Source organism: Saccostrea echinata, unplaced genomic scaffold, assembly GCF_033153115.1.
Source record: "Saccostrea echinata isolate AGI-Se365-2 ecotype Australia unplaced genomic scaffold, CSIRO_AGI_Sech_v1 ptg000015l, whole genome shotgun sequence".
In the NCBI taxonomy this organism is placed as follows: domain Eukaryota; kingdom Metazoa; phylum Mollusca; class Bivalvia; order Ostreida; family Ostreidae; genus Saccostrea; species Saccostrea echinata.
The window spans coordinates 8,292,723-8,317,329 of NW_026889764.1; the positions used below are offsets into that span (position 1 = coordinate 8,292,723).

Here is a 24,607-nt window from a genome sequence, read left to right on the forward strand (position 1 = left end):
GGTAGGAAAAGCAGTAATTAACTTTTTTGCTGATTTTTGCCTACACATGTACAGAATTAAGGCAAAGAGGCAAAGTTTGTTTGAATTATATATTGATAATTTGCTTTATATAGAATGAAATTTAGATACGTACATTAAAAATTTATCGGAATAGCAAAACAAAACTTGATAAAGATGATTTTTAATACTAAAGGCTTTAAAAAATAGTGCAGTGATTGTGAATTTTGAAGTGAGATTCTGTATTCACCAGGCTGAACTTCATTGTGCATTTAAGGTTTATAGGTACTGTAAATCATAAACTCATTTATGCATTTGGAAATGTTTGCCATTTGCTATGTGATGGATTAGGTAATTTAAAAGAGGGATGCGAGATTTTATCGGTATACCGGTATATCGCGATTTTTTTATTGCGTGACACGTATCGTGATATGGAGACTAAAATACCGATATTTGGTACATAACTATAAATTCCGGAAATTATTCATTTATTTATTCAAACTATTGAATGATAATTACAGGAAGTGTAAAAAATGTTGAAAGCAGTTAAACAATGGCATCTAAAAATGCTTTATATTAAATAAGTAAAAATTCAAAAAGTAAAGTTATGTTTTTAAAGTATATTTTTTTAAGAAATATTATGGAAATTCATTTGAATTTGTAGTAAAAATTGTGTGTAAAATTATCATGATTTATCATGATATTTTTGGGGACAAAATTGTGATATATCACGATACGAAATTTCTGCCGATACCCATCCCTAATATTATTATTATCATTTTAAAAAAACACCTTAACATCAGGGAGTTTTAGGGTTACCAAATGCAATTGACTCTTGACCTGCCCCACATGTATGAAAATTAATTAGCTTTATTAGCTAGGTCACACTGACTTTTTGTGGTAGTGTTGAAAAGAGAGGATATAAGGGTACACTATAATTAATTCAGTCAGTAACTTATCAGACCATAGTGTGTTAACCCATGTTGTAAAATTAACTTGGGTGAAAAATTTATATGTTAACACCTGTCCAAGGTGCTTGCTCTCCACGAATGATAATCTTATTAACTTGTGACTAATTAACCACTGAATGCAGCATGGTTTTATTTGACTTATTAATCAACAATTTTTGCTGGGTGGCATTTGTTAAAATATACAGAATAAGTACTTTAAATTGTGAAAATAGGTTCAAAAATAATTTCAGTGTTTTCCTTTTTTTTTTTACATGTATATTGCTTATCAGGTATATAAATATATATATATATATATATATTTTTTTTTTTTTTTTAATTGGGCTCAAACTATACCAAGTAAGAATTATTTTGTGAATTAAGTCTTAGACAGATTAAGATCAATTTATTTGGGAATACAAAACATTTTTTTTAAAAAACAAAAGCCTAAAATTTAGAGCAAGTAAGGATATTATCATGTTTGAATATAGATTTGCTATACTGCATAGTATTGTATTGATTTTATAAACAGAATTATTTCTGTGGGAAGATATGAAGCTTTTTACATGTTATAAAGGGCATACTACATAATACCTTGTAGAAAACCCCGAGAATCAATAACCCCAAGGAACAGGTCCCCAGGAAAACTTTCCGATAGGAGTAGGTCCCCAGGAAAGAGATCGTCCTCATCCAAAAATAGCAACAAAGATGAGGGTTCCCACCAAAGGTCTTCATCTCCAGAAAATGGACAGAACAAGAGGAGACAATCCAGTGAAGCTGAGGTAAGAGGGCTATGGATTATGTCCCCTTACTAGTTTAAGTCTGAAATTTTCATCAGTCTGTATAAGATCTATATATTAAAGAAATTGAATTTGCAATCAAAGTCTCTTTCAGCTCATCTTAATATTGGATTAGGCTCAAAGAAACAAGAATCTGAAAAGCCTATTTGGTTTTATTACTTGGATTCCCCATTTGACTCTGTATATTGCAGGAAAGAAAAATTGCAAATTGTTTTTGAAGGAGAAGATTTCTGAACAGAGACCTGAACAAGATAATTGCACCAAAAGTACAGAATGATATAGCTATAAAATCAAGCTAGAGGAGGACTGCTGATTCTGATATAGATATGATGCTTGTGTTTCTGGATTTCACTGCTGGGATAGTGGCAATGCTAAGATATATAGTCTATTGCTGTTGAGCTTTCACTTTTTTCTTCCCATTAGAGTGTTTGTATTGATTCAGTAGATTGATACATTTGTTATACAGAGAGGCGAATGGTGGAAATTGATTCGAGGCTGGATAATGAATTAACTATTTGTTCAGGGAATTTCCAAATGCTTGGGTGATCTGTTGTTGGATGGTAGGTGGGAAATTGAATTAGGGGTCATTCTGTTTGCTTATTTCATTGGCCTTTAGCTCTAAGGGCTTACTTGATCATCAAAACAAGTTTATAGATTGTCACAATTCTGCAGCAATTGTGAATTATGTTTAGTTCCATTAATTTATGTCTGCTGCAGTTGAGTTGTTCCCTGCATCTCCTAAGAAACTTGAATCTGAATGAAAACATAAAGTAAAATTGTCCCTGTTGATAATCACTGGAATAAAGTTTGCATCTTTCTGATTTTTTTTTACCTGAAAGAAAGCTACATGTATTTTCTTGAAGATATGATATTGTATCATACTGGCTCTGTGTTTTACAGTATAAGAGCTTGTCCTTAATATTGTACACATATATATGAGAACATTATTGTTGGAGGTAATCCTGATGGTAAAGTGACCAAGTGATTAACTGGATTTATCTCCCTTTGGTAGCATATACATGTAGTTGTATACATGGAGGAATAGTTACTGTAAGGATTAGTTCCCTTCTCATCCTGTCAAAAAGTGAATTGATACAAAACCAGAAAAAAAAGTTTATTATTAACTTGATCTTGATTTTTCTAATCAAAACAAGATAAGGATTTTTGGGGGCATGAAAAAAGATAATTTTTCTACTGGAGAAAATATTAATTTTTCATGCCAGCATTGTAAATGTTCAGTGAGGTTTGAAGTAATATACAAAGCCTTTGATTTTGCATTGACAGAAAGAAGAAGAAAAAAAAAATTATGAACATGTCTAAACAGTTGTCAAAAAATTGATTGTGTGTTGAAACTTGAGCATACCGTAATTTTTTTAAACAGCCCTGTCAATTTAGCCTTCCCCTCTCCATCTTTAAAACAACTGAGTTGTTATTGAACTCAGAGCATGTATGAATATTGTGAGGATGCTGTATTGATATCAACAGCAGCCGTGTTTAATAGTTTGTTTAGGTAATCATGTAACAGTATCGGTTCAATAAATCATTGAAGCAGGACACACTGAATTGTGTTTGCTTAAAACAAGTTACCTTGTTTCCCCGGTAACCCTTTTCATCAATAATTGAGCCCAATCAAGCTTGTACAAGTTTTTCTCTATGTTTAGATAATAGATTTTTTCTTTTCTTTTGAGTGAGTTACAATTATGACTGAATTTTCAATGTTTGTGTAATGGTTTAAAGGTTTAAACTATTGGTAAGAATTGTCAGAGCTTTACAAAAGCTACCAAATGGGGCCCATTAAAGGGAATTGGAAAATCAAAGAGGTTATTAAAGAATATTGGAATATGAACTGCCTATACATATCAATTTGTTTAACATTTATATGTTGAATAATAGAAATTTAGTCAATTTGTACTGTCATTTTCAATTTTGATATTTACATAGGAAAAAGTATGCATTTGGTGGTTAAGTTTGATCTGTGATTTGAAGTTCTTTTTTTTGTTTTTTTTTGTTTTGGTTTTTAGCCTATAGCTAATTATTATTGATGAATATCTTACCCTTGGTATTTATTGAACAAATGGTACCGACGTTTCTAAAATACATTACCTTTCTTTGCAAGAGATGTCACAAATGAACAAAATACAGAATGCATATATTTATCTGTTAAATTAATGGTAATTCTGTAAGGAAAATTTTAAAAACATATCTCTAAGAATCAGTTGAAATGAGTACAAAAATTACAGTATGTATATAGCTTCCAGAGGAGAAATAGGATCATTTCATGTTACAGAAACATATCAGCCAACTTTTATTCTGTAAATGTATCAGTATATCACATTGTTGTTTTTTTTTACATCATGGTCCACTTTGATGTTTGTAAAGTTGCCCCCTGATCTCGTCAGAGTGCCGCTATGAAAGATTGATAATTAGTGGTCCCTGCAGTCCCAGTGATCTCGGAGGCTATTGAAACATTGATAGATCTAGGTCCCTATAGGAGCTCCCAGAGCACAGGGCTGTATAAAGTCTACGTCTATTGTTTCTGCTGTAGCGGGAAGTCCAACAGCTGTGGGGTATATGTTGGTTATGCGTGTAGACGGAACGCAGTGGTATAAAGAGGCCTCTAGCTGGTCAATAATATTGGTTATTATATATGGAACTTTTTTTCCTTTTTTTTACACAGAATAGATGTATTTAGACCAGAACGGTTATGACTTCATAATAAGATGAGGTGTGTGTGTGTCTTTTTTGTATGTGGGTGGATTGCAGGGAATTTTGAAATGGGTCATGCCTCATCGACATTCAGATATGTTTTGCCGTTGCGCTACAATGGCTACATTGAAGAGGTAGTAAGGAGTTGAGCTGTTTAAATGAAGGGGTAATAGGCAAGGTCGGTTGTGCCACGAGTTCGTAACAAATTACCCGTCCCAAATGCCTGGTCACACTACTGGGTAAGTTGCTGTTTTAGCTCATTATTATTTCTAGTGTCTAGAATTATAATTAGTTGCCTGTGTTCACTCGGTCAGTAACTCTATGGCTCAATACTTGTTGAAGTGTATTTCCTTAAAAACGGGGATCATTTTGAATGTTTGTGCAGGCCAGAAAATGCCAAGTTTGAATATATCTGATGTGAAATTCAAGAGCAACAAATTCTATGTTGAATATAATATCAATCAAATATTTACAATGTTTTCATTTAATTATCAAAGAAACAAAGAATCTTGAATTAAATTAACTTTTTATGCTATTTTCTATTGTCTTTAGTCCAAAAGTATCAGACAGAGGATATAGTTTAATAGTAAACATTAAAATGGACTGACCCTTTCTGAAAAAAAAATCCAAGTATTTTTTTTCTGAGATTCGTTCTTCAATAAGGTAGTAAATACATGTACTCTTTTTGCAAGTTGTAAATGCCTTTTGCAATCAGCTGCCGATAAACATATTGGTTTACATATAATGTCCATGGTACCTTTATATTTAACATGCAATGTTATCACAATGTGTGGTTCAAGTACTGTGACTTTTTTTCTATCTGTGTATGTATGTTGTCCTGCTGTTCTGTGGTTATATAAACTTCTTAATTCATAACAATATGCCAGAGTATACTGTAAATGTGTACTTAAAAAAGCGGGCTTCATATTTTAGCGGCTTTGGCGCAGACAACAATGCACTAATTCATTAATACCGCTAAGAAATCATTCATAAATACACTATACGGCACAGACATGTATAGCGCTAATTCATGATTTCGTCAACAACTCTATACCCAGTGATTACACTAAATTTTGAATACGCCAATCTATGTACATGTACAGTATATTGCCATCTAGGTCTGTTGATAAATTTGGTACTGTGTCCTTCTTGGTGCAAATGCACCATATAAGAGTACAATGGTCTGTTTAGTTGTGTGAGTAAATTTTCACTGCTTGCAGATCTCTTGATATATTTATACCTGATTCCATTAATTCTGTTTGTTTATTTGACTAAGATAGGTACGTACCCATGCAGGTATAAGTTTGTAAGTCTGTAGATAATATGTCTTCAGATCTATCAAAATAGTATGCTGTGCTGATATCTATCAGAATAGTGTGCTAGCTGTGCTGATATCTATCTGAATAGAATGCTAGCTGTGCTGATATCTATCAGAATAGTATGCTAGCTGTGCTGATATCTATCAGAATAGTATGCTAGCTGTGCTGATATCTATCAGAATAGTATGCTAGCTGTGCTGATATCTATCAGAATAGTATGCTGTGCTGATATCTATCAGAATAGTATGCTAGCTGTGCTGATATCTATCAGAATAGTGTGCTGTGCTGATATCTATCAAAATAGTGTGTTGTGCTGATATCTATCAGAATAGTATGCTAGCTGTGCTGATATCTATCAGAATAGTATGCTGTGCTGATATCTATCAGAATAGTGTGCTAGCTGTGCTGATATCTATCAGAATAGTATGCTAGCTGTGCTGATATCTATTAGAATAGTATGCTGTGCTGATATCTATCAGAATAGTATGCTAGCTGTGCTGATATCTATCAGAATAGTATGCTAGCTGTGCTGATATCTATCAGAATAGTATGCTGTACTACATCATTTTAGTAATTAATGTGCCTCTGCTTGTTTTTATATTGAAGAGTTTAGGTGTTACAGATTTATCTCCCCTTGACCTCTATATCCAGATTACCTGTATATATATAGTTTCTTATTTTTTTCATCAACAAATTGATGCACGGTAGATTTACATTTTATGCTCAGTACAATATCTCCAGATATACATGCATGTAGTGGCTGTTTTGCCAGTATTGAGTCATGCATACAGGGGTAGACAAATAGAAATTGTCAGTACTTGCCCTCGGATAGGTTTCCATCGTAAAATTACTTGTCCTGCCAAAAAATATGCTTGTCCCACCTTTTTCTTAAATAACACAAAACTAAAACATTATCATTAACATTTAGGACCAACCTTGACCCAAAATCATTAACTTTCCCATAGAGAAATTAAGGGGAAAATTTCTAATTCTAGGGAGACTTCCTAGCATCTGCACTGTGCATTGATTATTAAACTTAAAATTTTAAGTACATGTACATGTCAGTGTATATACATAAACGTACTTATAGGGTTCACTGTATTTTTTACATGAAAATAATACACTTCACACTTGTATCTACATTATTGTGTTATGGAAAAAACTCCTGAATGTCAATTAAGGATTCAACTTCATGACTGTGTGTGTTTGCCAGTCAACACCTCCAATTTAATAACAGCAACATGTGTTTGTATCGTGTATTCACGGCATGATTTTTACATTTTGACAAAAGAAAGGTCCAAAATCCTCTTCAACTTTTTTGACATGACATCGATACCTGCCATGTTCTACTTCTCATGTATATAGTTTATCAAGACATGAATGGGCAATTCTAGAGAAGTTCCTACCGAGTGTTCGATGTAGTGGTCAACTGCATCGAAAACAGATACTCTGCTGTGATTCATTATATTTTAACAACGGTAAAACAAAACAACGTTTGAGTATTTAATTTTTGTTAACTGGAAAAACACTTGTCTGCGGGCCAAAACCAGTTATCAAATAACTTGCCCGCCAAACAAATTGGTTGTCCCGGGCGTCGGGCAATGCTATTTGTCTAGCCCTTTGCATAGTTCCTTGGCAATATATTCATTATCTCCCCTTGATCTCTATACATTCAGATTATCGCTATATATAGTTTCTTATTCTGCAGCAAATTGATACATGGTAGATCTATACAATTAATTTTCAGTACAAAATCTCCTAATATACATGTAGTGTTTGGCTGATAGGCCAGTATTTGGTCATGCATAGATCTTTGTATACAGTCGAATTTCATTATTTTGAACATGAATGGACAGTGAAGAAGCTTTGTTTACTGTAATTGTTTTAAACTTTCCCTTGAAGTTCTCAGTTTAAGGTGCCTTAATGTATTACTGTCCCATCAGTGCAAGAGAGTCATATCTGTGTATTGCTAGCATGACAGCAGTGGGTCATACTACTGTATTTGTTTTATATTGATTGGTTTGGCCCCCAGGCATTTTGTGTGGTCATCATTGAGAATGTGTGACTTGTTATCTACATACCTAGAGGTGGTCAGTCTCTAAGAAGGCACATGGTACTGAAGTTTTTATTTATATACTCCATTGGATATTTCTTCATGTGGATTTTGGAAATTTTGTTGCAAAGGTTTGTCATTCCTTATATTTTCTGGCAGTATTTGTGGCGATTAAATGGATTTTTTTTAGTGTGGTCTGTACTATTCCAGTACTGTCCAAATAAAGCCTCACTTTTTATTCAGATTTCTGAAAGTTTCTGTTTCACCAAAGTGCTAATAATCCTTTGAAGTAATATAAAAGGACATCTCTAAGATTTAGATTTTAAAAAACATTGAAAGAGAGAGGGAATGATGGAAGGTCTGTTTGATTTGTTGGATCCACCTATGAAGTTTCTGTATCTTCCAGTCCAGTGGGTTAATCTTGGGACAATTTTTATTGAATGCTTCTTTTTGCTTGTTGACTTTTTTATGATGTCTTGTTTGGGCACTTTGACAGTTAGTATGCTTACCTATACACATATTGTGTTTTATAGAGTCATTAACTTCAGCATGTCTTCCCAACAGAGCCATAGAAGTTTAGGTGTTTTATTATTTACCAGCCACAATTAGGGGGCGTGTCACAAGTATGGTCCGTGAATACAGAGGAGGAGTTCACTGATGTTATGACCTGAAAATTACCTGCCAATATTGAGGTGTCGATAACACAGGTGAAATAACAGCTGAATTAATGGCCATTTATTGGGTCTGGCCACAGATGCTCTATTTTCATTTTTAGTCAGTAATAAATCTTTAAACTGGAGCTCCATTTCTAAACCCATGTAAAAAATTTATCAATTACCCTGTAAGTGATTCCCAGATTTTGTTTGCTTAATCAATTTTGAGTTAGCCACTGTGGTTTCATATGAAACCAACAACACACTGCAATTCAGTATTTTTTTTTTCATAACTGCTTAAGGTAGCTAAGGTTATGTTGCAGAGTACCAGAAAATTACCCCAGGAGGAAGCAATGGAGAAAATAGGACAGGAAGTGGGTTCTTTTATAGGCAAATGTACAGTCAGTAGAAAATACCAGATCCTGTGGTGGGAAAAAAAACTCAAAGAAATAAAGAGAAGAGAAATTTTTATGGCAGGAGAAGAAAGGGGAAGATGATTGATTTTTTTTTGGTGTAGTGTGATTAGAGCATGTTACTAGAACTCTGCCTCCTAAAGAAAGAGCTGCCTCTTATTTTGTTAATTGAAAGGTAATGAAAATTGATAGAGGTAGCTTCATTAGTACACCATAGAGTCTAGGTCGGAATTCTAAAAAAAGATCTGATTTTATAAATGACCAAAAAACGAAAAGAAATGGAATGGTGATGTGACAGGTTGTAGCTTATATGTCTCAGTAATTGCTTAGTATGTGTTTTAAATTGTAGTCCAAATTGTGTCTTTTTATAGAATAATTTGTATGTAGATTTATGAAGTCTCTCTAAAATTGATCCACAAGATTCAGTTCAGACATTTTGCCCTGCAAAGGAAAAACAGAAATTATACTTTTTGGAAAATTGGAGCTTTTTCACCCAAGAGACTACTGCTAATATAATTCTCGATCCTTCTTACTTCATCAAGCTTCTTTTCACATACTGTAAACATTCTTTTTTCTGCAGGGTTATAATTTCCATGGAATCACAAATTTTGTTCAATCCATGGGCAGATTTTCTTGCATTGTCCTTTTAAGTATGCTTTGAAAAATTTCGACGGAAAATTTGTGACCTCATACATAACGTAAATCAATCTCATGTAGAAGAAAGTACCTATATAGTAACTTACAGGGTATTCATGGCTAAATTAAAGAAAAAAACTTGCATCTTTTTAGACGAAGGGAAGTGGAAGACAATGTACCATTTTCAGTCCTAGTAGATACCAACATTACTAAAAATAAATGCAATAGGGAGCTGCTTTTAAGGATTTATGACATTCTGAGATAGAGCTTTTTTGTGCACGTGTTTGTTTGTTTGTTTGTTTTTTCATTAAAATGCATAAAAAGAGAATTTTTCATCACAAAGACAATAGTGTGCTAAATATTGTGAGCATGTGGAGGGTAGCTAGTATAAAGGTCATAATTAGAATTAAAAACTGTGTTTATTTAGCTGAATACAAATTTGAGACGAGAGCTCAGTATATTCTGTTTTAAAAAACAGAAGTCAGACTACTAAGACTGGCTAGAAATGACACTCAACTGCTTTGTGTCTGAGGATTTTTAATTAGTTTAATTGATACATTAACAAGACTCATCAGGCTCTAATTTGGTTTGACGTAATCTTTGTCGAGTCACGGTAGCAATGAGATTGTCATTTATTGAAAACTGACACCTTGATTCTAGTAATTGTCATATTAGTTTATAGTGTCACACTGCTATAAAGAAGTGTTTCTCCCCATTCATTGTATCATCAGATTGATATTGTTAGACTATGGTGACAGGATGCAGAAGATTTTTAATTTAATGGACACTGGAAAGGAAGTCTGCACCTGATATTAATTATAAATTATTTTGTGCTACAGAATGTGATGTGGGGGTATAGCTACATGTTGCTGTAATATGTATATTGCTGATATGGAAAGGTTCGCTAATTGGAGGTGCTTGTTATTTCATTAAATTTAAATAGAAATATAAAGTTTAGTTTAATTGCATTGAATGAAGCTTGATTGCACTGCCAGTATCATGATAATAATGAGCATTAATTTGCAATTCTGTGGTCCTTACCCTAGCTGCACTGTTCAGCACCAAGAGGAAATGAGTTTATTTATGCAGTATTAAAAGAGGTTTCATGTGGAAGGATAAGTTTGTTCTGGTGAAATGAATATGGCAGGATAAATGATGGAAATTGATTGAGTTAAACTGTCTGATTGTTTGATATTGATGTTTTGAAGGTCTTTGCTGGTTCTCAACTCCTAATGGATGGATTCCAACCGGGAGAAACTTTTGAGAGAACTGTCATGCTATACTGAGGACTATGGGTTCGGGACTGTCTTTTGTGTTTGAGAAATGCTTCGATAAACTGCATGGTCAATACTTTACATTAGCTTGCTAAAGTCAGAGGACAATGTTTATTTAGCATCAGTATTGATGGTTTTCAGAGTTTTCAATTTGAAATTCTGCTACAGTTAATTGATTAGTGATGAATGAAACTATGTGTCATGAAGAAATGAAAAAAATACATCATTTTCTCAATTAAGTAAAAAAAACCTCATATTTTTGATACTCATTTGTATTATTTGTAGTTGAGGAAAAAAAAAAAACTAGGCAGAAAATTTGGTATATTCAGTGTGATGTGCATCTCTACAAACAATAACATGGAGGTTGGACTTTTTTTTAAAATCTGAAGTGTAAGAAAGGGTTCCTTTTCAAGATGATGTGATAATGAATCACAATTACTAGAACTTAGATCCACACCCCCATTTAGCTGTGATCTACCACCATCTGTTCAAGTGTTGTGACAGAATTGCTAGAACTTAGATCCACACCCCTATTTAGCTGTGATCTACCACCATCTGTTGTGACAGAATTGCTAGAACTTAGATCCAAACCCCCATTTAGCTGTGATCTACCACCATCTGTTGTGACAGAATTGCTAGAACTTAGATCCACACCCCCATTTAGCTGTGATCTACCACCATCTGTTGTGACAGAATTGCTGATGAGTTGTGTGAAATCAATTGTAATAAGGTAAAAGCCAAATATTTGCCAACTTGAGAGAACAAGGTCAATTGAATGCTTTCAAAGGAAACATGAAGTCAATAGTGGTATTCTGTGAAGTTTTAAATGTTTGTTTATTCCATGTTTTGTAAGGACCAGTGGTTAAAACAGCTTTTTTTTTATTGGAGGAGACATTCATGTATGAGAGACAAGTGTGCGAACAATACAATGATCAAATACGGCAAAAGAAGGAAGACTGAAGGAAGCAAAGATGTGACAATGCAAAGTACAATAAATGGTTTTTAAAAGCATGCACTTTGATCATTAAATGCATCAAGCTAGCTGACATATTGTATGGACTTTGTAGACAGTCTTTAGTAGTATATGATTTATTGAGTAAGTTAGAAGTCAAAATATGTAGGTTCTCCTCTGTTTTGCACAGTCTGCAAATATCTACAGAATTTGTTCAGATATTTCTTTTAATGGACTGATGTGGGCTACAAAAGTGCTTTTAATTGAATTAATGAAATAACATGTCAGTTGGAATGATCTGTATTGTACTTTAAAGAGTGAATATTTGCTTCAAATTACAGTGGGATGCATGTCTTATGATTTCACAGCTTCAGAAGATGTCCAAAAAAGAAAACCCCCTGTTCATTAACATAGAGATAGGGTCAAAAAGCAAAGAATTACAAGGGTATTATGACTTATTTTGTGTGTATAGAAAATCGTTAGACAATTACTGCTTGAGGTTGGAGAGAGATTTAGGGGGTTTAAGGTACAGTATGAATACACCATGAGGAGGGAGAGAGCTGATTAGCGGACCAGACTTAGATGATATCATGTAATGTCCAGCTAACATTATTGTGGCAGAGGCGTTGATCCGTGTCCATCTGATCGGACAACTTGTTTTAGCGCCACTGAAGGAGGAGGCAAATGGTCTCAATTGTTTGCTCAATAAGCATTACCTTAGGGGAAAGAGAATTTGTTTAAATACAGAATTATAAGCTTTTGTTAGAATGAAATAATTCCGCATTGGGGTTTATTGTGGTCAATAGTTGTAAGAGGCCTATTGAGGGGAAATTGTTTGTATCAAATTACTAATTCATTTTTAGAAGGGGGTGTCTTTATATGGAAAATATTTTTGATAAATAGTGAAATTTCAGTATGTGTTGAAAGCTTGCTCCTAAAATTCATATTTATCTTTAATATAATCCTTTTTCTTTTCCAGTAGTAATTTAAGTAATTAAAAATGCTGATTTGTTTTATGTACCTTATCATTCTATTTCAAACATAGAATGCACTGAAATAAAATTGTTGAAAATAAACATAGTCTCAGTTGCTCATAATTATTCACATAGACACCACCATTATATTTTTTTCTTGTTAAAAATGTCCACATTGTAGTTTAAATGCTCAGTGTCCTATAAGGACCCCATGGACTTATTTATAGATAATTCTCTTTTTTTCGGCAAAGTAATCCTTCTTTTTGACTACTCTGTGCCAGTAGGAACATAAGGGATTAAGCTAGTGACATGTTAACTGTGTTTTGGGATCCTTTCGTCACTGTTGACCATGCTTTTCTCTGACTTTTCTGCCCTCTATACAAGTATACAAATAGGTATACTAATTCAGCCATGTATCCAGAATTTTTACCATTGGGGATTTCATTGTCTGATGAATGCAATATGAGCTGAAATGTCGGAACTTTCTGCTCTTTGAGAATTCTAGTACTTGATGCATTGAAGTTGTTAGCCTGACATTTTTACAGGACACTGGCAAGTTGAAAATTTTGATTCAGTGATGGCATTTGGTCCAAAGTGAGGAATAGGAGCTTTTCTTAAATGGAAAACTAAAACACAGCATTTGCTGTAAGTCAGACCAAGACGGTAAGCACCTTGCTCAAGATTTCTGTCCAGAAAACTTCTTTTTTCTCACCTTCATTGTTATTTATGGTGCATACATATTGTATACCCCATGGAGAGCCCCTTTTATTGTTGCTTTAATTATTGATTTGTTAATTGGATGTTACTAGAAATTGCTTACAGAAATATTGAGCTTCTGACCAGTATATGGGACTGAGCCACATTCCCTCTCTGTAGCAGGGTTGGATGAGTTAGGAACAGGTGCTTTACTGTTTTTTTCTGTGTGAGGTGTATATCTGACCTTGGTAGTCAAACTTCCGCATGTTGACAAGGTGTAAAGATTTACCTGTGTAGGTATCGGTTTGTCACCTGAAAAACTTCAGGTATGTGCAAAATCATTCAGTTGAGTATATGCAAATACTGGCTTGGTTGAGTTATATATGTGTATATAATATGTTCTATATGTGTGTTGTTGTTTTTTTTACTTACTTGTATTATGTTTCATGGTTTTCATTATTTGCAGAGTTGTCCATGCTCTGAAAACTATAGGAAGTTTATAGTGAAAAACAGTAAAATTTTGTGGAATTTTTTAGGACATGTTGCAAACACATTGTTTTATATATTAAGCTAAAGTGTAAATACTAGCATGGTACAATTTCCCATGCTTTGTTTAGGACACAAGATCTTGTAGGGATATCAGTATTAATTCCACATCTATCTGATCAAATAACGGCTAATTCATGGATCGAAAGACGATTAAATATTGATGTTTTATGACATAAAATATGTGTGAAGGTATAGCAATGGAGATGGTCCCCAAGGCCTGGTGTGTCTACCTTCTGGAGTTTTGCATTCCATTGTCATATAGTGTCATTTTAAGTAGAAACAGATGTATTGTCTGCACGCAATGCAACCACATGTAGACATGGGATGCAAGCAAAAGGCTTGTATGGAGAAAAAAAGTTTTCATTGTAATAGCAATTCAATATACATGTATGCCTTTATTTTTGGTTTGCATTTATTTTTCTGTCAAAGTGCCCTTAATACATTAATTCTTCCATTTCTTAAAATGAAGTATTGAAAATGAATGTTGAATTTGTTATTATTATTTTTTTTTGTCCCCTTTTTAAGCAATGCAAGTTTAGTTTATAAGCATGGATAATTTTTGCTGACATATTTTGGTGAGGACATCTTAATTGGAGATGTTGAATTTGATCAGTGTCTTAGAGCACATTACAATGTGTGATTAACCTATAGTCATTAAGACATATCAAAAGTACATGATTACTCATTAACGCTGGATATTGTTTGTGTCCTAACGAATTAAACGCATAAAAACACACTTCCTAATTGTAGAGTCATAAAAAAAGTGTCAAGAGTCCCACATTTTGAGTCTCATTTTGTGATTTTTAAAGTCTTTTTTTTGTGAGGTAATTACATCATGCCAAACAATGAAATGTGGAATTGCACTGCATTGTCACTGGGTAATAACCACAGTTTGTTTTTATCTTGCAACAAAAAAGGAAATTAGAAAAAAAGAGATTTTGTAATAGTAACCCTTTCTTTTGCTCGTATCTGCCTCAGGAATGTCAATCTGTCAAGTATTGAGTTTGATTCTCTCAGCAGAAATCAGCAAGGGGGACATTGAACTGTGGAAGCAAAGTTTTTTTTTCATTTTTGAGCTGTAATAGAAAATCTGGGAATTAACCAAAAAAATAAGAAAAAAATGAATAAAAGGAGAAGTGATAGATGTGATGATTTAAATCCAGAGGAGAAGGAGGAAATCAGGTCCTGGAGAATCCTGATAGGATGTGTAAGGGAATGGCGGAAAGCTAGAGAAGCTGAGTGTTGTGATAACAGTGAGGGCTACTCAAGACTCCAGAAGGTTTGTGAGAGGAAGATTTAAGGTTCACTGACCCTCTGGTAAGAGAGATAACTCTGACTGGTATAAATCAGAATGTACTTACACAGTAAGAGGAAGATTTTAGGTTCACTGGCCCTCTGGTAAGAGAGATAACTCTTGATTGGGATAAATCAGAATGTACATACACAGTCGAGAGGAAGATTTAAGGTTCACTGACTCTCTGGTAAGAGAGATAACTCTCAATGGGATAAATGACTATTATTCTTTTATTAAATTGTCAGGTTAAATGACAATTTCTGTCAAATCTTGCTCAGCAAGATGTGCTGAAATTCTGTGCATTTTACTTATGAAGATTCCTTTGGAAAATTGTTAGTGCAAAATTTTGTGTGGGTGAACAGAGAAATGATGAATCTTACAAATTTATATACACATCTAAATATTGGGAAAAAAATAGGTTTTGTAGGTAAAAATTATTTGATGTTTTTTATTCAGGTCCATAGATATAGGTTGTATCAACTGAATATTTTTGACTTGATTTCTAACCAAATTTACTTATTATACATAAGTTTCATATATGAATCAGGAACTGAAGTAAGCCTTGATGTGCCCTAGAGAATGAGTATGATTCTAGGATGTGAAAGCGATAAAATGTCTTCCCATTAAATTCCATGGGACAAATTCATGCTTCCATAAAGGTGTCATTCTTATGATGGGAATTTACTGGCCCTAGTAGGACCTGAAATTTTGCTCTGTTACACATCTTATGTATAGAATGTTTGAAAAATACAGGTTACATTAATCAAGTGATTCTGGCAGTATGCTATAGGTCAGTTTGGAGTCAGGAGGGGTAGGGTACAGCAAGATTTTAGCCAGGGGAGCTTGGAGGCAAAGGGGGGAAAAGGTGAGAGAAAAAATAATTCTGCCCTTCATACAGATTTTTAGACAATAAAAACCTATGCTTCTTAAATGCAGTTGTGAAAAAGCAGTTGAAACTTTGTTATGGTTCTAAGGCATTTGAAGGTAACTATGTTGTGGTTTCATTCAATACAGGAAATGACACACGTGTCCAAACCTTTTAATTTTGAACAGAAAATGAATAGGTCCCTCTAGCAACATTAGATGGTCATCATTGATCAGGTATTGACAGGTAAAAATATTCAGACCTGGATACATATTTATATAAAGAATTACTTTAACACCAGTGGAATGAACTGAAAAGGCTATTGGTATTTATTCAGTTTGTCATAAGGAAACACCATTAACCTGATGTAAAGATGGATCAGCGAGTTCATTTTCAAATGTTTATTTATTTTCTTCACCTGTTGATGGAATAAGAATAAGAACCCTCCTGAATACGAATTTTTGAAGACTATTGTCACGTATATATATATTGTAAGAAATAATTAAATGTTTTCATTGGAAATTTGACTATTTTATGATTTGTCAACAATTTATTATCTTTATCATGTTGGTTTACTGCCATTTGTGGTGCTTTTGTTGTTGATGTTGTTGTTGTTGATACATTTTCTCCTTTCCTATTACATAATTTGGTGCTGTTGACCACCCCAGACCTTGCAGATGAAAGAGCTGCCAGGGGCAATAAGAACTTGGGCTGTGTCTTTGAGGGACGAAGACAATTTAAAGAGGGAGGAATGTAATGGTTTGGACTGTGGACAAGGGCCTGGATAGCTCAGTCGATAGAGCACCTGACTAGTGAGCAGGGGTCCCGGGTTCGATTCCCAGTCCAGCCATACATTTTCTCCTTTCCTGTTACGAAAGCATATTGGTTAACTTTATTGACAAGTTCACCAAGTTATGGTAGAAAATTATGATGAGTAAAATGTGAATGTTTTAAAATATAATTGCCTGAGCCAAGTGACACAGGGGGTCATGTACATGTTGGAATATTTTTCTCATTTGAAAAAAATCAATAACTAGCATTCTTTTGGGTAATTTGGATAGAAAAATAGGCAATTGAGCAATGTAGTGAACAAGGTTTGTTATATTAAGTGGGCTTATAATTGTTGTCAATCTTTTGTTGTCTAGTTATTGGTGCCCTTTGGAGCATGATCAGTCAGGCAATCCAATACAGTATACTGCACAGTGTTTTAATTCTTCATATTGTTTCTGTCATGCTTTGTTAGCTTGCCCCCATATCTGATCTTAGGGGGCTTTCTATGGTGTAAAGAGGTGGATCATATTATGAGTGCAATGAGGCCATTGCAGATTGAAGGTTAGATTTAAATGAAAAATCATTGTTGGATAGCTATGGATTAAAAAAAAATCTACTTCTGGGTACTAAAAATTGATGTTGAATAATTCCCTCATGGTGCTGTTTCTTCTTTGATAATTTTTTTGCCTCCAATTTTGTTCAGAAATTAAAGTTTTTTTGTAATGCAAAGAACTGTACTTGTGTATTCTTATCTGTTGATGAATTGTTGGTATATAAACATAATGACACTAAACCTCAATTCACCTGAAAATAATTTTATGTAATTTTTTTAAATACCATGTGAAAAAAATTATAAAATAAACTTGTAGAAGTGGCATTACAATGTAGGACAAGATACAGTGGATTTATTTGAGGCTCCCTAGCAAGGACGAGGCCTCCACCCGATACTCAACCCTTCTATTATATAGGGTGTAATCAGAAGCTTAAATCAGTTCCACTCAGGCAAACTTCTCTGTCAGAAGTCATAACCGAATTCTAGTCTGCATGCTGACTCGCTTGAGTGCACTCAAAGAAACTTGTATCTGTCATGTGGGTTATGTTCTTTTTCTTTGATTCACCAAGTATGTACCTTAAAAAGGAATGTGTATATACTGTGAATATGGTTTAATTGCTGTGGTTCTTAAAAAGCTTCTTTTCAAAAGCTAAAAGGAATTTGCAAGTGTAGATTGTACAATCTATAAAATCCTAAGAGGTAAGGACAATATACAGGTTGCTTACAAGTATTAGTGGTTTGTGTTCCAATACTGCAGAGCAGTTTTCATTTGTTGTTTGAAAAGCTCAAAAGAACTGGGATGAAAATATCTGTGCATCAATGATTCAAAGAAAGTAAACTGACACAATGTCAGAGAAGTGTCCTTAAATGTTCCATGGGTTTACAGCAAGCATAATACCCCAAAATAATTGGAACATGTAGCTATTCATAGGTATTTTAGAAGAAAGATTAGAACAAGCTTTTCTGTAGATTTTTTAAATGTGATAAACTTCAAAACCACTTTAATTTATCTATGTACAGAAATTCTCATCTTATGGTTTCTGCCAATCATTTGAGATGGAAAAGGTTTTAATTTACTGTAATTGTTGTTTTATTAGACAAAGTGATTCACAACTAAGATAGCTTGTGAACAATGAACTGGCCATGTCATATTGACTAGTAAAAGTAATGCTCAGGAAGAGAAGTGGAGCTCACACTTTGACCTAATTTTTGTTCTGGAAAAAAAAAATTGCAGCACTGTTTGCTCAGCACATAGGAACCTTAAAAATCATGTCTTGTCTGCTGCTCTGTACATGCAGACAGTTGAAATGCTTTGAAAATAATCAATACCTCTGTTTTCACCAGATTTCTTCTAAAACTTACTGTTGATGTTGTCAAACGACTGTAACTTGAAGGAAGTGTATGTGATTAATAGAGGGCAATGGTCTTTATGTGAGGTCAGCAACCCAAAGGTCATCACCCTGGAGACAGATGATTTTTTTGGGGGGGGGGGGGGGGGGGGTTGTCGTATGTAATATATACTATGTACAGTAGGGTTATATTTTCCTTTCTAAATTAACATATGTGAAAAAAATCAAATGCTTACTTAATTGAGTTAATTCTCTGGCACAGCAAGTAGACTGGAAATTAATCATATGGAATCAGATTTTAAAATTATTAGCAAAAAAAGGGATGGAATGCAATGATCATAGAGTCTATACATACAGGGTATCATTGCTGTTAAAGCTTATTTATACATGTGTACAATTCTGTTCAGATTGACTGTTTTTACCATGGTAAACCATATATTGATGACCCTTAAATGGTTGCTTTAGTTGGACCAAAGCAGAATAATTATGATAAAAAAAATTAACCTTTTTTTCCCTAGAACATTAGAATTGGTATTGTTTTCCATCAATGGTAATGTTACCCAGAGCTTTAATGAGGCTCCATTTAAGCTGTCACATTTTGTGGCCAGCTAGGCATAAAACTAAAGAAAACTGGTCAATAACAGGTGTATTAGGAACAATTATACTGGAGAGAGAAAAAAGGAAAAGTCAATTTCAACCTTGGCTGAAGCAGGGAGAAAAATGATCTATGACATTGTTGGCTTTAAACCACAATATTGTAGACTTTGTCAGGAAGTTGTGAAATGCTGCTGCCATCAAAGATATGATAAAGAGTCTTGTTTGAGGGACCAGTTTCTAGGTTCTTAATTCTATGGTCACAGATTGCTTTGTTGGTCAAATTTAATCAATCTATGCCACTGATCTATCAATAGAAGTGAACTTAAGGAAAGCACTTATTAATTCTTGTCTAATTTTTCTTCAAAAGAAAAGTACATGTATTAATGTTTTATGATTAATTTTTCAAGGGCAGCTGAAAGCTTTATCCTTGCTGGAGTCCCCCCCCCCCCCCTTTCTATTAATTTGGTATTTTGATAAACAAATTGTCTTTTCGTTAAATGGTAAGATTCATTAAAAAAACTATAATGCATGATATGGAAAAAGTCTCAATGGTATGAGGTCAAAGTTACATAGAAATTCCTAGTTGGATATTGGGTCCATGTTGCTGTGATGAGGTTTTGTGTCTCCACTGTTGAACTTGTGTACGGGAAGGAGTTAATGGATTTTTGGCACCTTTCAGATAAAGAAACAAAGTTATAGTACGAAATAGGATTACAACACAATGAGTCATTCAGAAATACATGAACCTATTATATGCCAGCGACTATATGTATGTGGCTTAATTAGAGAATTTGGAAGATCCATTTTACTAGAATTACATCCATTGATAGAAATATATTACGCTAGAATTGTACAGAAAATGTCCATCCATTACTGGAGACACACATACAGGGAAATGTCCATTGATTTGTATTCATATTTTCTTCAATGAATTAATGCATGTAGTAACTTGGCAAAAAATGATTTTATTCCTCCCTACTAAAAATTGCAGCCAAAGGCCCATGATAAGTTTCTTCATCATAAAATTTATAAACATTGTTTAAATATGAAGTCAAGATGCTTTTTTTTTTCTTTTCTCTTACAGAGATTGGAAAAGCTGTCTTTGAAGTGGGACATTGCTAAAAATGATGTCAAGCAAGACCAACATCAGCTCCTTAAAGACAAGGTTCTATTGCAACAACAACTTATCAAGAAACAAGATGCCCTTGCTCAGGCCAAGAGAGAAGAGCTGGAAAAGGAGGCTCAAAAGGTATATATCACAGACAGGTAAACTCTCTAATAAAGGAGCAGAGATAGTGTCTTTACAGGTCATTTGATTGGTTACCATGGAAATGAGAGAAATCTGCTGTAGGTCCCTGGTTTCAAGTGGTGAATAGATTTTGGAGTTATTATATTGTCTAGCACCATTTGAAATCAGTGCATCTTTTAGTGGAATGTCAAAGCATGGGAGCAGAAGAAAAAGAATGACCAGTAATATCTGTCCTTTGTTTGAATGCTGGTACTCTTTAAGGGCATGATGTGAATGAATATGTAGTTCTCGAATCGGGTTAGTTAAAAATGATGGTTAGTTATTTGCTATAATATTCCTCTTGTAATCAGTACAATTAACAAATTTGTTGTTATGTTTTTTAAGTACAAAAAAGCAATTCATTTTACAACTGAAAATAATTGCTTGGATTTAATTTACTAGGATATTGTAAATTGTGGTTTATTTTTTTCAAACTGTGTGTTAAGTAATTATAAAATGTTGTAAATAACATGTATTGGAAGCAGACATTCCTTATGATGTAGAAGATAGGTCACAAACAAAACAACAATGCTAGATGAGTTTTATGATGTTGTTGGCTCTGCCTTTCTTCCCTCTTTTTTATGTACAATGGATAAGACATAAAGGGTGTACTGGGACCATTGTTTTTTATACAGCTTCTTGAGGCTACTGACCGAGATAGAAGGGTTCTTCTCTGGAGGTGAAGATGAGAAATTGATTTCTGCCTGCCTTGGTTGTAGTCCTTGGTCATTAGTGTACTTCAGGGAGAGATAACTCCTGTTTTTATTGCTTCAAACTTGTTTATTCCATTTTGATCGTTTTACAGGTACAAATGGCTGTGTGGAGAAGGACAGAAATAATGGGAAGGGAAGTTATATAACTATTTTAGGTCAACTGTTTTTAAATTGAAAAAAATGGCATTTAGTTAGTTGTGTTAAAAAAAATCTTTTGTTAATTTGTGAAGTGTAATCTATATCTTGACAATTCTGTTTTCCTGGGGATTTGCAAGATAGGTCTGGTTTCATGTACAATAAAGCAGAGAACACAGTATCAGCATTCCTGATGGATACGGAGAGAATTTTTGATTCATAAGCATATAATGCTACAAGACCTAGTCAAACCTTGATTGTTTCGAGGTTCCTTTGTATGAAAACTTTTAGATTGAGGAAGGAGATAGCTGAATGATTGTGTGAATTATTAATGTCCCCAGATGATTCTGATAAAAGACAAATATAGGTTATATGTATATATCTCACTGGTTCCAGCATTTAAATCATTCATACTGTGGAGACTGCTTCACTGGGTGTTTTGTCTTGGAACTATGTATCAAAGAATTTGTTATATCTGGATAAGATCTTCACAATGCAGTAGGATTGTCAGTTTGCAATGGCTACAGTCATTTTTGTTGCATAGAATTTCTGAGGGGAGAAGCGAAGAAATATTGCAGTAAAAAGAAGCTTTGCTGTGAAACAAAAGGGCATAAAAACACTGCATGGAACATACAGAGAGAAGAAAGCATGTAAAGGTAACCTAGTAGTCTAGATGAAACCCTTGCGCATCTTGCCTTCTTGAAAATATGGACAAAAGAATTTTTTAATAGTAGTTGTAAAGATGTTGGAGTGTGCACTTAAGCTGACATTGACGTTCTGTTATAGATGATGGTCATTTAGCTATACATTGTGAGCCTAAAGTGGTCAATAAGAATTCTGGGGAGACGGGTCATTTGTAGAATGATTGACAAGAGTTAATGTTGACCTTGGGATTATTAACATGGATATTCCAAGCCATATCTCGGTCTACAAGCCCATATGCATGAATTATGAAGTGTTTTCTTGCATAAACGCAAGTTTCATTCCTAAATGATTTAGTCTTGTTGATTGGAGTAATGAATGCTATTTCATCATGTTCCTTTTCTGGGATGCTTTCCACGGGTGAATGGAGGTTCTGAGACTCACTGGTTTTTCTGTACATTAACAATTTATTGGGACTGGGAGCTACATCTATATATTGATTCACATTGCTTGTTTTTATTGATCCTCAAGCGGACTAGTTCTCAAACCAAACATAAATACGAGTTCATTAAATTTGGGCCAAATGCTAAACTATGGCCTGTCTGGTGATGAGAAGATTTATTTTGGAATCTGCCATCAGTCATTGAGATCCAGTACTGGATTTCAAGGAAATAACAGAATTGTTGCTGAAAAAGCCTACAGTGTTGCAGGTACTTGTTTTGTTCTTTATGTTAGGGGTTTAATGTGATTTTGCATTCATATCTGGAAAAGGATTTTTCTATTCAATATATATATAAATAATATGGTATGCATTCCCATATTGAGCATTTCTGAAATTAATCAATTATAAAGTAGATTTGTAAAGACGGGGGAATTCTGCAGCGGGTTTCATCATTGATTTCATTGAAGTGTATCCATCGATTCGTACATTTGCTGCACGTTTGGTTTGGATAAACTACACTTCTTCAGGTAATACAAATGTCTTAAGTATTAGTATATAAGGGGACTTAAAGTGAATACCAACTGGTTCAGTTCTGGGTGAACCATTGATTCCCGTTTGAAATTTGTTATCTGTTGATTCAATATTTAATTAATTGTGCATGAAGCATCTCAAATGCTGCAATGTTAGAGGTTTTCCTTGATTGTTGATAGTTCATGAATGTCAATGTTGACTGGTACTCGTTGGAGCTGGTTCATTTACCTAGTAAATTTTGTAACAGCTGCCAAAAAATTAAAAATTGAAAAATGAAGTTGACTGGTGTTTGTGAAAAGTATAAGGAGTTGTAGATCATTGACCCTGTTAGAGGTTATTGGGTGTGAAAGAAGACATAGGACTGTGGCAGTTGTCTTAATTGCTCTTTCACAGGTTAAAGACAATCCAAATGAGTTGACTTCATTACAGATTCTGACTTGAGCAATGAGCACTCATGAATAATCCATTATAATTGTGAAAACAAAAAACAAAGACAAAAAAAACTGAAATTTGTCTTTTTATTCTATATTTGGAAATAAATTTTAATTATAGCAAAAAAAATATGAAGTAAAACGATATCAACAATTGAAAGAAAAAAAAAGGAGGATTTTTGGACTGTAAAGGAAACTGTATAGACCTGGTTCTTACCAATTGCTTTGATGTGAAATCTTTTCTGGGAATCAATAGGGCATTAACTGATGGGGAGAGAAAACAATAAAAAATTGATCAAATGGAGCTCAGATATGGCCAGTAGATAGGAGTCCTTCATATGTGATTACCAAAGAGTCCTCATCTAATGGTCGGTTGGAGTGAAGTAGAGGGGGTTATCCATTCCAGAGCCAATGGACCTTGGTGGCAAAACATAGGTCATGCATTTACAGTAAAGCAATCAAAGGGATGTAGCATGATAGATGAGGGGGGTTTCCAAGCAATTTAGGCACAAAGATGGAATATTGGTATTTAGAGTTTTTAGTGCAAGTTAGAGATGAAGAGAAAAGGATGTTAAAGAAAAAGATAGACCTGCAAGTAGTGTATTGGGGTCAACTGACCTTTGTACTGATTCAATGAAAAAAAAAAAACAATTTTATGAATTGTTGCAAGAAGGAAGGGAAGAAACTGTGACAGGAAACAAAACTTCAAATTAGACTTGGGGGAGATAATCCATTGCTGATGAGACATAAATGGGGGAATCGGAACCAAAGCCATGGAAGAGAAGACATATTGGCCAGAAAGTGTTTGTTAATTGTTCAGTAGTGATTAGAGCGAAAAGGAGCAGTAAAAGATTTGACATCCAAAAAGATTGTAAGGGGAGGCAATCCTGTAGTAAATAGTGTAGGCTACAATTCCCAGTCAGATGAGAATAAAATGAGAAAAGAGAATCCATGAGTGCTTTTGAATTGTAAAATCCAAGGGAGAGAACTGGAGGAATCTGCCACTTATTGACAGCCTGGTCTCATC

General features: G+C 34.0%; 1 protein-coding gene across 1 annotated transcript in view; it reads left to right on the forward strand.

The window, feature by feature from the left end:
- The window catches only part of LOC133187475 (uncharacterized), a 38,185-nt gene that overhangs the window by 3,604 nt on the left and 9,974 nt on the right, over positions 1 to 24,607 (forward strand). Inside the window, exons 2-3 of the mRNA XM_061322868.1 lie at positions 1,546 to 1,726; positions 20,483 to 20,647. Coding sequence (XP_061178852.1) covers positions 1,546 to 1,726; positions 20,483 to 20,647 — 346 coding nt within the window. The remainder of the gene's footprint in view (positions 1 to 1,545; positions 1,727 to 20,482; positions 20,648 to 24,607) is intronic.